This window comes from Catharus ustulatus, chromosome Z, assembly GCF_009819885.2.
Source record: "Catharus ustulatus isolate bCatUst1 chromosome Z, bCatUst1.pri.v2, whole genome shotgun sequence".
In the NCBI taxonomy this organism is placed as follows: Eukaryota; Metazoa; Chordata; class Aves; order Passeriformes; family Turdidae; genus Catharus; species Catharus ustulatus.
In genome coordinates, this window is record NC_046262.2 from 64608684 (window position 1) to 64623818 (window position 15135).

At 44.7% G+C, this 15135-nt stretch overlaps 1 protein-coding gene across 4 annotated transcripts in view; it reads left to right on the forward strand.

Moving 5' to 3' along the window:
* The window catches only part of RNF38 (ring finger protein 38), a 110737-nt gene that overhangs the window by 66609 nt on the left and 28993 nt on the right, over positions 1 to 15135 (forward strand). For 3 of the 4 annotated variants that reach the window (XM_033084888.2, XM_033084889.2, XM_033084891.2), the window contains one exon: positions 12735 to 12928. In XM_033084888.2, coding sequence (XP_032940779.1) covers positions 12822 to 12928 — 107 coding nt within the window. In that variant the 5' untranslated portion in view covers positions 12735 to 12821. Of the gene's footprint in view, positions 1 to 4918; positions 5011 to 12734; positions 12929 to 15135 lie in introns of those variants that run through there. The other variant, XM_033084890.2, reaches the window with a different exon arrangement.

Below are 15135 nucleotides of genomic sequence, written 5' to 3' on the forward strand. Positions count from 1 at the left end.
TTGGCGGGGCTGCTCGGGACCGGCCTCTGCTGCCACTGGGCTCGCTCGCCCTGGCCCGGCCCGGCACTGGGATGGAGCCGCGGCGGTGGTGGGAGGCGGGGATGGAGCCCGCTGGCACCCATGGCCGCGGCAGCACGTGGGGACGGGAACCCCCCGCCTTTCTCCGGGCTGCAGGGCCAGCAGGAGAGAGTCCCCCGCCTCTCCTGGGCTGCGGGGCCAGCAGGAGAGGCCCCCTGCCTCCCCCCCGTGCCACAGGGCCAGCAGGAGAGAGAGCCCCTGCCTCCCCCCATGCTGCGGGGCCAGCAGGAGGGAGTACCTGCCTCCCCCCGAGCCGTGGGGCCAGCAGGAGAGTGCTCCCCTGCCTCCCCCCGCACCTTGTTGCCTGCAGGGAGCGGCTCCACCCGCTGTGCAACACAGTAACCAATTTGTAACAACCGCGTAAATGCCGGGTTTTACTGGCAGATGCTCGACTTGGCAGTTTGCACTGACGCGGTTTGCACTTTCGGGGTTGGAAGTGTCAGAAAATTATTCACATATTAGCCACTACTGAGTGTAAGCCGCTTCTCCGGTGTGGGAGCACAATTTTCGTCAAAATGGTGCGGCTTGTAATCGTGAAATTACTGTACTTGGAAAACAGATCAGCTCCCACCTTGCTGTAGCTTTTCAGGTAGCTGTAGAGAGAGACAAAGTCTCCCTTTAGTCTCCTTTCCTCCAGTTTCAACAACCTCAGTTCCTTCAGCTGCTCCTCATAAGACTTGTACTCCAGACCAACCATGCTCCAGCACCTCCATGTCCTCCTTGTTATGAGGGGCCCAGAACTGAACATAGGACTCAAGGTGTGGCCTCACTGGTGCCAAGTATAGGGGGATAATGCCTTCCCTGGTCCTGCTGGCCACACTATTGCTGATACAGGCCAGAATGCCATTGGCCTTTGTAACCGCCTGGCCACACTCCTGGCTCATGTTCAGTGGCTGTCAGCCAGCAGCTCCAGGTCCTTTTTGCTGGACACTTTCCAGAAACTGACCTGGCCTTTCACTGTATGGGGTTGTTGTGACCCAATGGCAGAATGTGCACTGGGCCTTGTGAGCTTTGACCTCAGTGCATTGATACATCCTGTTCAGATCTTCAGAGCCTTCTTACCCTCCAGCAGGTCAACTTCTGACCAGCTTGGTGTCATCTGCAGACTTAATGAGGAGCCATTTGATTGCCTTGTCCAGTTTGTTGATAGAGATGTTATGCAGGGCTGGCCCCAGTACTGGGTCCTGTGGAGCACCACTTGTGACTGGACATCAACTGGATGTAACTCCATTCACTAGAATTTCTAGTCTGGGCCATTCAGCCAATTCTTTACCAAGAGAAGACAGCATCTCTCTTAAGTCATGATCAGCTATGACCAGGAGTCCTAGATTGTGCTGTTGTTAAGGATAATTCTGCAGTTTATCAACATGTAGTATTCTGTAGTGTAGATAAATTACAGTAATTTCACAACTATAAGGTGGACCGGATTATAAGGCGCACCTCTGGGAGTCAGCAAATTTCGCAACTTTGTACATTATATAAGGGGCACTGGACTCTAAGGCGCACTTTTTTTTTGCAGTGAAGATCCGTGCCATGCACAACAAAGTAACAAATTAGTAACAGAATCCCGCAATCCTGGCGTTTACTGGCAGGTGCTCAATTTGCAACATTTTTCACAGATTGGTGTAACCTTTAAATGCAACCCCAAGAGTTCTCCCTGTGCCATGGGCCCCAGCACTCCTGCCCTTTCCCGGCTGGCAAGGCGGGGCTTGGGGCGGCTGCAGCTCGCGGCTGCTGCAGTTCGGGGGGCTCGGGGCTGCCCGTGGCTCAGGACTGCCTGTGGCTCGGGGCTGCCCGCTCCTTCCCTCCCCATGCGGCTCCTGCTGGCTGTGGCCACCCGCTCCCACCCCCCCTCGCGGCTCGGCTCATGGCTTGCACTTCCGGGTTGGCAAATTTCGCAACTTTTTCCATTATATAAGGCGCACCGGACTCTTAAGGCGTGCTTCCGGGTTTGGACCAAAATTTTAGTCAAAAGGGTGCACCTTATCGTTGTGAAATTACTGTAATTTTTTAGAAATATAGTTTAACAAAATGCCAATTGTAACGCCCTGCTTGGTGACCCATTACGTCCAGCCATAGGTGATAATACTTGTTCTTAACTGTGTGAAGGGCAGAGTAAAGCCTTGGTATTTATTTCACCTGTGAAAATTTACTTTCATGTGGAAAATTCTGTAGAATAAGGAAAGAATAAATTAAGCATCATAAATAGAAGGACAGAACTGATGCACAGGATGACAGGAGCCCAGTTTGATGTTGGAAGCTGCTGTGACAGCTGAAGGACAAGGGTTGCAGTTGTACTGTGTCCCATGAGGGATGTGTTTTCTTCCTCATCCAGTGATCTCCCCAGAGAAAAAGCAAATTGAAAAAGGTAGAACTTAGAGTGCCTTATTCTTAGAATGAGGTGATATATGCTGTTGTGATATATGGATTTTGCTGACCATTTTGTATGAGCAGTAGAGCTTGAAAATAAGAAGCATGTAGTCTTACTAAAACAATTTCCTTCTATTTTTAAATGCTTTTGAGTCTTGCAGTGCTAAGTAAATGTCAGTCTGATATAGAATAAGCTACAGAGTAAATATTCATCTTATTTATGGTGTTTTGACCTTAAGTAAAGAAAGTCTTTGTTGGACTGTCTGGTCTGTCAGTGTTTCTTTTGTGGTAGGAGCCCAGAACTGCACATAGTAGTCCAGATGCTATCTTCAACAGCTTTTGCAAAATTCTCTCAGTTTGGCCTTTCTTTCAGTCACCTGCTTTTTTTGAAACCGTTCTGTAGTATTGCTGTGTGATTTGCTATTGCATGCTTCAGGTCTTTGCAGTTAAACTTTGCATGGAGGATTCATTGTCAGTTCTGATTGCTGAAGAATGAATTGGCTTTTGTGCCCACTGTCAGTAAATAATTAATTAATCCTGTTAGCCAGGAGTGAATTATGGATGGCCAGAAAGATTACTGAGGCATGTTCTTGGTACAGTTTTTAGCTATAGTTACAGCTATAATTGATATATACCATGTAATTGATATATACCATCATAGGATTGAAAGACAAAGAAAAGAGATGAACTTACATCTTCTTTTTACCATGTCTGGTAATATTGCTTTTGTTTTATAAATTGTGTTCCTATTACTAGATAGTGTGGAAAGTTCTGCTCTTCCACTCACTGTCAGAAGGATTCTTTAATTCACATGAATTACTAAGAAACCTGATCTATATATAAGGCTGCTGCAGAAAATTTGGTACTAGCAACCTGACATGGCTATTGAACAGTGGTTTCTGTCTTAAGATGTAGTGGCTAGTTTTCTTCTTACTGCATGACTATATGAAAAGCAAGTTGAAGAAAATATTGTAGGATTCTTTTCAGAATTATGTGCGTTGCTAGACATTTTTCTGTCTGAATTGAAATACAGTAATTTCCCGACCATAAGGCGCACTGGACTATAAGGCGCACCTCCGGGAGGTAGCAAATTTTGCAGCTCTGTACATTATATAAGGCACACCGGACTATAAAGCGCACTTTATTTTTGCAGCGAAGATCCATGCCGCGCACAACAAAGTAACGAATTAGCAATAGAATCGCGCGATTGGGGGTGTTACTGACAGGTACTCAATTTGCAAGCATTTTTCAGATTGGCGTAACCTTTAAACGCAACCCCAGGCGTCCTCACCATGCCATGGGCCTCGGCAGTCCTGCCCGCTCCCGGTGCCAACTGGCAAGGCATGGCTCAGAGTTGTGTGAGGTCCAGGGCGGCTTGGGGCTGCCCGTGGTTTGGGGTAGCTCAGGGCTACCATGGCACGGCCGCGGCTCACATTTCCAGGTTGGCTTGGGCTGGCCACTGGCTCCCTCCCTCCCGGAGCGGTGGCGCAGCGGCGGGGTCCACCACTCCCCTCATTCCCAGTGCCGCAGCAGGGGCTGCCACTCCCCTCGCGGTGGTGGGATCCACCGCTCCCCTCCTTCCCGGCGTGGCGGCAGGGGCTGCTGCTCCTCTTGCTCCCGGTGCAGTGGCGGTATCTGCTGCTCCCCTCCTTCCCGGCGCGGCAACACGGCGGTGGGGTTCACTGCTCCCTTCACTCCTGGCGCGGCAGCAGGGGCCGCCGGGGTTCACCGCTCCCCTCCCTCCTGGCGCGGCGGCAGGGGCTACTGGGGTTCGGCGCTGCCCTCACTCCAGGTGCGGCAACAGGGGCCGCTGAGGATTGGCGCTCCCCTCCCTCCTGGCATGGCGACAGGGGCTGCTGAGGTTCGGCGCTCCCCTTGCTCCCGGTAGGGCAGCGCGGAGCAGGGCCGCCCTCAGCTCAGACCGCCCGCGGCTCTGGGCCGCCCTCAGCTCAGGGGTGGCGCAGGACAGGGCCGCCCGCGGCTCGGGGCCGCCTACTCCCTCCCTCCCTGCGCGGCTCCTGCTGGCGGGGGGCTACCTGGTCCCGCCCTCCCTGCGCGGCTCCTGCTGGCTGGGGGCTGCCCGGTCCCGCCCCCCTCGTGGCTCGGCTCACGACTCGCACTTCTGGGTTGGCAAATTTTGCAACTTTGTACATTATGTAAGGCACACTTCGGGGTTTGGACCAAAATTTTAGTCAAAAGGGTGTGCCTTATAGTCGTGAAATTATTGTACTTTCTTCATAAGTCAGCAGACATGTCACCAGGAGGGTGGGGGTTTTTTTGCTTAGTGTTTTTTTGTTCTCTTTGGGGACCTGTACATACTCACAGGGATGCCTTGTGTATCCAGGATGTATCTTGAAGTACCCAGAAGTTCTGTATGAGTTGCACTTTGCTTCTTTCGCAGGAAAAAGGCTTCAAAAAGCCTTGTGTTTAAGCATTACTTGAAAATCAACTGCAGAGTCACAGTGGCTGAAGTTGGAAGGGACTTCGGGAGGTCATCTGGTCCAGCTCTCCTACTGAAACAGGGCTACATACAGCTAAATGCTGAGGACCGTGATTTTTGAGGTAATCCAAGGAGTGAGACTCCAGAAACCTGGGAAAAAACTCCAGAAACTTTGTGAAACCTGTACAGGTGCTTAGTCACTCCCCACAGTAAAGAAGTGCTACTCATGTTCAAATGGAGCCTGCTGTGTATCACTGAGAGCCCTGAGCTTTCTCTTTGCTAGGCTGATCAGTCAGTCCAAGGCTGTCTCAGCCTTTGTTTACACAAAAGGTGCTCTAGGACATTCATCTTTTCTATGACCTTTTGTTAGACTCTCCAGTATGTCAGTGTTTCTCTTGTGATGGGGAGCCCAGAACTGCACACAGTACTCCAGATTCTATCTCTAGGACTTTTGCAAGAATTGGCTCATTTTGGCTCTCCTTTCTGTCATCTGCTTTTATTGAAACAGTTTGCAGATTTGAGAAGGTCTGCATTTCTTTGCCAATTTTTTTATTAGACCAAATTCAGATTTCCCTTACTGTTCCTTAATCAAGAAGTTGTTTAGTATGTGCCCAGGCAGCCACGTTTCCAAGTTGTGTCCTGGTCACAACTCTGAAGTCAAAACTTGGGTAGGAAAGAATGGTCTGAATATTACTGATAGAGAGGTTTTTAGGTAAAATTTGCTTGTTTTGGTTTGGTTTTTTTTTTAAATGTGTGAAGCATTATTTACGTTCTAGGATTTCTGTCTAGTGCCTGGAAGATGCAGGGTGTAGGCATCAATATTAGAATTTTTATTTTCTTACCATGTACCCTTTTACCTTGACTTTATGATTATGTTATACTAAGGTTGTGCTTGTCAACAGCTGTAACAGTTTGCAGCTCTTTCTAGAGAAGTTACTATCTTTTCCAGATGTTCTGTTATTCCTGAAAAGAGATATAACGATTATGTGAATGGTGGTGAATTGAAGCAAAGGTTCTGAATCCTGCTTACTCTGCAGAAATTGAACAAGTGGTGTTATATGCTCTAGCTGGGCTGGCACATGGTTGGCAGGATAAAAAATATCACTATGTTGGCTCATGCAGCTAAGCCAGCAGAATTCTTTGGGCGAATCCAATTATACTAGCAAAAGATTCTTATTTCTGGTGTTTATTTTGTCAGTTGAAGTTCCTCTGAAGAGCTTTTTCCATTGAACGATGTGTGTCATTACAGTATGGTTCTACTGGCAAATCTTTATGCATGGACAGGTCCTTCGTCATGCAGCTTTGAGTCCAACTGGATAATCCTTGTTTATTTTGTCTTGAAAAAAGCGTGTCAGTTAGGCTTGGAAGTAGACCACTTGTTCATAAAATTTGCTACTTGTGGCACAGGGCTTTTAATTTACTGTCCCATAGTGGCTTCTTACAGTAGCTCCTTTCTGGTTTTATTTAAAGCTAGAATTTTAAGAATATATTTAAAGGAAATTTCAAACTTCATGGTCCCTAATAACTTTTCATCTGTCAGCTTACAAGTTAATAGGATGCTACTTTTTTCATCCTGTTTTTTATTTTTTTTTCTCACTGTTACACAAAATGTAGATGTGGATCATTCAGGAATAAAGCAGGAAAACGAGCATGTGAAAGCTTTGGCAGAGTTATCACTGTGGGAGCCCTGGGACACCAGCGCTAATCAAATGGAGTGAAGCTCAAGGGAAAGTACAGCAGGAAAGGATGATAAAACCTGAGCTTATTAACTATATGATGTATATACAGTGTCCTGTTTTGCTCATTGGGGAACTGGCTGATGAAGTGCAGGTGCTGCGGTCTGGATTCCAAGATGTACAGATTGCCTCTGTTGTGTGTGCTGCTGCTAAAGTACATACAAATGGGTGTGTGTGAACTATCCTGGGTTATCGCGGCAAGAACATAAGGTGTCCTTTGGACTTTACATACCCGAATGAGAGAGACAAACTTTTCCTGGTTTACCATAACAAGTTCTTCTCATCCCCTACACCAACCCTTTGCACGCTCATTAAATATTCTTGCTTAGGGAAAGGGTGAGGGGCAGTTGTTTATTCCGTATTCTTCTTAGTTTTTACTGTTTTCAGAAGTAATCTTCATTTCACTCTTCTGGGATTGACAGAGTGGTTACAGTTGTGCTTTATACTATTTGTGAAAGAGTTTTGTGATCTGTAATGGAACGTGGAAAGAGACACCATCAGCTTGTGTAAATTGTCTGGTCAAGGAACGTGTTAATGCCATAAGGGGATATAAAGGAAAAGGAGTAGTAAATAGGAACATTTTGAGGAACAAATCTGTTGAACCAAATGAAGAGCGTATTGGAATGTAGGAATGTTTATTTCAGTGAGATTATTTGATTGTGGACCTCATCAAATGCATTATAGGAGAAAGGAAGAAGCCATAAACAAGATAGGGAGAGAGACACAAGCCTGCCAAGCAAACTTTATGGAGACACGGACAAGAAACAAAACCTGGTCTGTCACACTAACTGATGAGCTGTCAGAAATTCGCACACAAGCAAGACTTCTGTGACTGATAAGGATGCAAACCTGAGGGTTCAGGATGTTGGGGCAGGTCAATGAGACTATGCCATCTGAGAAGGTGATTTGCAAGGGAAGGGAGTTGGGAAGGGGGCAAAATGGGGGCCAGACAGAAAAAGAGTTGATACAGATATACTGTGGCCAGTTTTTACACTTGTCTGGCTGAGCCCTGTGCCTGATCCCTGCAATCTGCCCTGTTTTATTAGATCTTTTCTTAACTGCCTCTCTGTGTAGTTTCACTTTCTGTGTGTGAGTGCTGCAGGGACTAGGTGAGACCAGCTTGAGTGGAAACTAGGCCAGCAGCTGGAGTCTCCCTGGAGATTTTGACACGAACCAGCTTTGTAGTGCCAGTGGTGGAAGAGAGTGAGATTCTTGGTGGCAGGAGCTGGAGGGGCTGTAGCTATCTGAATAATTTTATTGGTTTCCTACAACTTGGTTTCCTTAGTGCCAGCTACAAGGGGGTTGTGTGAGCTTGTAAACTATCTTGTAATACCACACTTAAGTTAAACTTCTGCCACTGCTGCTTTCCGTGGGAGAGATGGAAAAAGACAGAATTGCTTACAAAACCATCTGGCCTCTGGTGGCTCAATCAATAAATAATTTCCCTTGTCTTGGTGTTGGAGTTGTGGGGTGCAACTCTTCCAGAGCCTACGGAACCTAGGCCAAAAAATGTACAGTAATTTCACGACTATAAGGCGCACCAGATTATAAGGAGCGCTGTTTTTTTGCAGCAAGGATCTACCACGGGCTCCCCTCGCACAGTTGCTGGCCACAGGCCCGCCTCCACCTGGCAGCCAGGGCCCAGCGGGCCTGCCTCCACCCGACTGCCGCAGCCCCCTCTCCACTTGGCTGCTGTGGCGTCGCGGGCCTGCCTCCACCCTGCTACCGCGGCCCCATGGGCTCCACGGGCCCGCCTCCACCCGGCTGCCACAGCACCACAGCCCCGCAGCCCTGCCTCCACCCGGCTGCTGCGGCACCGCAGCCCCGCGGCTCCACCTGCACCCACCGGCCATGGCCCTGCCGGCTCCCCCTGCTGCTCGTGGCTCACACTTCCGGGTTGGCAGATTTCCGAACTTTGTCCATATATAAGGCGCACCGGACTATAAGACGCACTTCCGGGTTCGAGCCAAAATTTTAGTCAAAAGGGTGCACCTTATAGTTGTGAAATTACTGTACTTACAATTAGGTTGGTCTTGGATTATGAATAAGCCACTGCATTTGGTTGTAAATGTTCAGCCCAAGAATTTACTGTTACTGTAGGTATGATCAGGCTAACAGAAATGTTGAAATGTAATTCAGATTACAGTTAGAATTGTTAAATCAGATAGGATATGCTGAGTACTCTGTTTACTAGCCTATTAGATGCCTATAGTTAAATTTGAAAATGCTTATAAATATTCATGTTTACCAACTTGCATCATAGGTGGAGATAATTTCCTTTTCAGTATGCACTCATGAAGAAACTAATGATTTCTGGTCAACCTGGTAGTGTTTTATAGGGTATACCTATCAGATTGTCCTCATGTAAACCTTCTATGGGCTATGCATGAGCATACTCCTAAGGTATTAGTTTACTTTTAAAATACAGATCTTTTGTGGGCTACATGATAGATGTAGTTTATTCTCTGAATCTGAGATGGAAGTTATGGAGTAGTTTCTTGTGTTTTGCAGGACCATTAAGTGGAAATATATGGGGAGTTGTAGAGGAAAGTGATTTTCAGATATTTGCAGGAATTGCTTTTGTAACAATTCCTTTCTGTAATGGTTAATAATCAGTGTGTGGCTGCAGTATTTATAATTTTATGGGAAACGAACAGTGAAAAAGACACACCTCAAAGGGTGTTGTCTTAATGAAAGTACCTAGATTTTCCCAAATAAAATGGAAAAGCTTTCAAATGAAACATTACTAAACAAACACTTCCAAAGGGTGCTTTACAAGCAAGCATACTCTTTATTCACCTTCATTACCATTACACTTATGGGAGTTAATGAGTACAGAGATGAGAATGAGACAAAACTATGCTAACTATGTCAGTGAAATAATAACTTCTGGGAATTTCAGTGAAATGCTGAATTTTATGGACGAGATTGTAAGTATTAGTGACCTGATATATGCTGCTTCTTTTAATAGTAACAATCTGATGACTTTTTCCTGATGCAGCTTTATTTAAATACAAAGTAATCGGTATTCCTGTTCATCTTACTCTTTTGGTTCAGTGTTTTTTTAGAAGGGCAGTGAGTCTATCTTGTTAGCTAAAAGCTAGGTAGAGTGTTCTTGATAACTGCCATCCAGTCTGTTCCTGTTGCGTGCTGGGCATGAGAAAAATACATAGCATATGGCTGAAAAAAGTAGCAATAGTCCCAGAAAATATTTTGAGTACTAATAAGAAACAATAAGAATGATTTGGGATTTGGGGAGCTCCTGTCATTGTGAAAAGTGTCGTATTCCACAAATAAATTACTGAACTTAATGACCAATAATAGTAGACTGAAAAAACATACTGTCGTTATATAGTTTTCCACATGCTGATTGAAAATAACATGAAAACAAAATAATACAGGATATGTGTCTCTTATTAGCTCCTTGTATTTTCCTGCATGCTAGTTTTGTCTTGATACAATTACCACATGATTAATCAAACTAAGACAAAACACCAAGTCTTCAATTAATTAGGTTTGTATTTGGGTTTTTTATAATATCTGTATGCAAATAAGTTGAACTTAGCTTTAGATTACTTCTTTTTCAGTACAGAAGAAGACACAATTACATTTTAAATTTCTGTACATGTAGTTCCAAAAAATTACTTTACCTTTATTTTCTTTCTAATGGGAAACAATTTTGAGTAAAATTACTGTTGCTTACTGCAGAGGGCAGTTAGCATTTAGGGATTTTGAAATATTTGTGAGAGTTAGTAATCTGGAGTTGATGATGAAGGCACACTATTCGGTTTGCACTCTACAGTCTCTGAAGTGATGCACTCTTGATGCAAAAGGAAAATAATAATAACAGCAATAACAACAACACCATAATAATAATAATAGAAGGACTGTTTTTCCAAAGTAGACTGTTTTCTATGGGGCAGGGTATAGCAGTGTTAATGCTTGGGAAGGCTGTCCCATTTAAATTAGGGCAGTAGCAATGGGAGATCCCCAGCCAGAGGCATGTATAGATTGTATTGGGATAGGAGTGGTTGTTGTATTCTTTCAAGGTTTTCTTTTCTGCCAGCTTCACTCAATCGACTTTTTTCCTTCCTCCGTTTGACATTTCCTTTGCACTCACAGAATCTCAGCAAACCTAATTTAACAGCAATTTTTTACCTTTCTCTTTGAATAGGCTTAGTCATCCTGGTGTAAAAAATTGGTCCACAAATCAGCCTTTTGTGATTCTTACAGCATAGTTATAGTTCCTTTAAGATTTGTCCTTTGGCAGTGTTCTCTGAAATCTAATAAAACATGTGTTTTCACAGAGGCTGTGCTCTCAAGGCACTTACTGGGTATCTCTTCTAGTTTTTTTGGTGTTGAGCTTCTCATGGCATGCAGCCTTCTGAAGAGTCACCCTTTACCTGGACATCTACTGTTGTGAACCATCAGGGTGCATACCTGCCTTTTGACCTATTTTTCTCTAAAAAGTTTAAATGCATTTGGTTAAGAAGTTCAGAAGAGATTGAGCAACAAACAGATGCGTGCATTATCAGGCTGATTCCCTGTGAAAGCTGACTGTTTTAGATAAGGTACAGTAGGGAAAAACTACAATCTGTGTTAAAGTATTTGAAAGCAAGAGAGTGAAAAGCTCTAAAATTTTGTAAAAAATGGCCACAGTGAAAGAGAGAAAAAATAGCTATTTTTCTCTTGAACACCTGGACAAAATTTTTAGTTCTTAAAAGGAGTGTCCTTGCACTGGAAAGAATGCTGGAGTACAAACTACATGTTGATGGAAGCCTACCAAGAAGCAACTTAATATAAATACTGCTGTAAAGCTAAGAGCCAGGAAAGGTCCATACTCCAGTCTACAGTTAAGTCTGAAGTGAGACCCAATCTTAGGGGGAGGGGGCAGTTCTGGAACACAGAGCTGTTGCGAACAAGTTGTTTTCTGTGCTTCAGCTGTCTGCAATTACATGCAAATGTAGTTGAAATAGTGCTGTGGTGGACTGAAAAGGAAGTGGTGAAGTGACTGTACAAGCTGGAGGTCAACTAAATACTACAAGTTTACTTGCACTAGAAATTCTGTCAGAGAAGTTCACATGATACTTGGACTCAAGGATGATTCCAATTGTAGTTCATGTGTTTTTAGTTTTTGTTTGTTCAGTTGGTGATCTCGGAAGTAGGATGTGTACTTTGTATTTTCTGTTGTCATGCATAATAACAGCGTGATGGGTTTTGGCAGAATAGTGGGGTGGAGAAGTGGGATGTTTATTGCATTTGCCGCTGGCTTCATAGGCATTGGTGGGAACTTCTGAGAAGAATGACAGCTCCATTAAATTGTTTGATAGCATGGACACACAGTGAAAAGTAGTTATGTTCATAAACAATGGGAAAATATTGCTTGAAGGTGAATGACCTTCACATCACGAGCACTGGAAACTTCAGGCACTATGTAAGCCTTGTGGAATTTTAATGAAGTAGACAGACTTAACCAGAGATTGATTATTTTTTCTTTTTCTTCAGGTTGTGTGTATGAATGTTATGGTTTTCATGACATGAATAGCTAGAAGGATGAAGTGTCTCTGTGTTGAGGTAGCAGAATTAAAATAGGCTACAGTACAGAGCAAATGTCTGATTAGCTAAGTACAGACCTGATGGGAAGGGGGTGCAATGCAGAGAGCAGGCTCTGTGTGGCAGCTGCTTACTGGCTAGTACAGATTCCATAGCTGTGAAGAGTGTGTTTATGCATCTTCCCTTGCTTCTGTAGCCTGTAAGTGCTAAGGCAGGAGGAATGTAAAATAGTGATGCCTTATTTTCTTCGTATTACTCTTCTCTTATATTGATTTTGAATGGATATTGGAATTTCTATATTTTAGTGCTGCTAAAGTATAATTTAAGTTGTAATCCTTCCAGGGGTTATGGAACCATAAAAAATTTGTGTTCAGAAACACAGTATAAAGGTGAATACTTGCAGGTGATAAATTTCATGGTGTGTTTAAAGTTTCAGTCTTTAGTGAGTCACTCCTAATGCTAGGTGCAAAGCAATACTGAAGTATGGATTATAATTCACTCATCTGGGGGTGGGTTTTGTTTTTTGTTTTGGTTTGGTTTTCTTTGCACTGGCATAGAGCGAAGACAGTCCTAGTCCCAAGCGACAACGCCTTTCCCATTCAGTCTTTGACTACACAGCAGCATCACCAGCCCCATCACCACCAATGCGACCATGGGAGATGACATCAAATAGGCAGCCTCCTTTGGCTCGAGCCAACCAACACCACTTCTCAGGGGAACGATGCAACACACCTGCACGGAACAGGAGGAGGTAAGCAAGCTCTGTAGCTTGGGAAACAAGTTCTTGTTCTTTCTGATTTTAGCTCAAGGAAAATGTGTTTTGGGCAGCGCTGACTAGATTACATATGGTAAACATATTAACATTTCCTTTGAGCTGTAAGATAATGCAGTTGTGACTAAGAAGTTACTGGAAGTAATTCAGGTTTATACATCATCTTGTAATTTATGTGAAAAGTCAGCTTGAGGGAAAGAGTGCTCCAAACGTGTTGTTATGAACCTAATTCTCTATTACTCTGCATTGAGGTAAAAAGCATGTAGAAAAGTGCAACTAAAAATCTTTCTCATAAGGGTACTTTTAAAGGGGTTAAGAATTACTCATGTAATATCATTTTTATTACAGTCACAATTACAGTAGTTTCAGGAATACAAGCCGCACCATTTTGACTAAAATTGTGCTCCCACATCAGAAATGCGGCTTATACTCAGGAGCGGCTAATATGTGAATAATTTTCTGACATTTACAACCTCAGAAGTGCCAGCCAGGGTGCTGAGCCGAGCACCTGCTAGTAAAAGCCGGCATTTCACGATTGTTACAAATTGGTTACTGTGTTGCACCACAGGTCCCTGCAGGCAGCGCAGGGGGGCGGGGAGAGAGGCGGGAGAGCTCTCTCCGTCCCTCCTCTGTCGCAGCCCGGGGGAGGGACGGGGGGGCCTCGTGCCTCCATTGCCGCGGCTCGGGGAGGAGGCGGGGGCCCCATGCCGCCATCGCTGCAGCTTGGGGAGGAGGTGGGGGGCTCTGTCCCCGCCCGCCGCCGCCAGGGGAGCGGGGGTGGGGGGGGGTGCTCCGTCCCTGCCCGCCACCACGGGGCAGCACCGGGCCAGGGCGAGCGAGCCCAGAGGCAGCAGCCGGCCCCGAGCAGCCCCGCCGAGTGGCAGCGTCAGGCTGGGCCACCTGGCCCCGTCGGCAGCCCCAAGCGGGCTGAGCCTGCACAGCCCGGGCCAAGCCAGTAAACCCCGCCCTGCCGTGATTCTGTTACTAATTGGCAACTTTGTTGCACGCGGGTCCTCACTGTGAATGACAGAGTGGCTTACACTCGGGTGTGGCTTATTTATGGACAAAGAACGAAATGTTTGCCAACACCCAGAGATGCAGCTTATAGTGCATGCGGCTTTTATTCGTGAAATTACTGTATTTTTGCACCTAAAACCAATGAAAATAAAGATTAGAGATACCAGCTGCAGAGGTGAAGAGGCTAGAATAGTGTCAAATGTTTGCTGAGCTGGGTGATTCACATGTAATAGTAATTAAATTTACATATTGGTGTTACCTTGTGACTCATTAACTTCTCAAAGCAGAGATTTTGATATAAGTTCCAGTGGTCATGTAGTAGAGAGATTGGAACTGGGGCCTTGATGGATAATACTATAACAAAACAGAAACCCACAGATTTTTTGCTATTCTAGTTAAATAAATTATCCAAACCAGAAGCTCTCATTGTCTCACATTCTGCCTCAGAAATACGGAGTCGTCTTAGGCAAGTTAAAACACACAGTCTCTGTTTGCTTCTAAGAAATGTTTTAGCTTAGTTTGTACTTTAAAAAAAAGTGTCTATCCTTTTTCATTAATACAAAATTTTGGCTTAAGATATATTTAGCTAGTTTTTGGCAGATTCCACAAATCAAATTCATCAACAATGATCAGCCAGTAATTTTGAACCACGAGAGTTTAGAGCATGCTAGTTTTGTATCTTTGCTTCAACTTGATGAATTTGAAAGCTTTCATTCAGTGGCATGTAAAATATCTGGCTCTCAATGCAGCTTGTCAGATTTAGAAAAGAGGTTAAATTGTGAACTTAAGAGGGTTGTTGTGAAGACAGATGATCAGACTTTTCATACAGTTTGGTACAAGGATGCTTTGTTAGGGGCATTTGGCCCACAAAGTTATTTTTACCTCAGATGATTTGAATTGAGATGCCTCAAGTACATGCATTCAATCAATTTTGTTTGGTGTCTGAGTCAGCTTACACAAATTTCTTAGCAGTATTCATTAACATCTGGTGAGTTAAACAGCGTGCTTAACAAGCTAAGTACTAGATAGCAGAACCTAGACAGTTTGGATATACTGTGGGATGGAGGAAGAGAATGGAAATGTGTAAGAGGTGAATGTGCATGGGACAAGTGTCTTTGCATTCAGATGCACCAAGTGCTACTGAGGTAGTAGCTTGTGGCTTTTGCAAG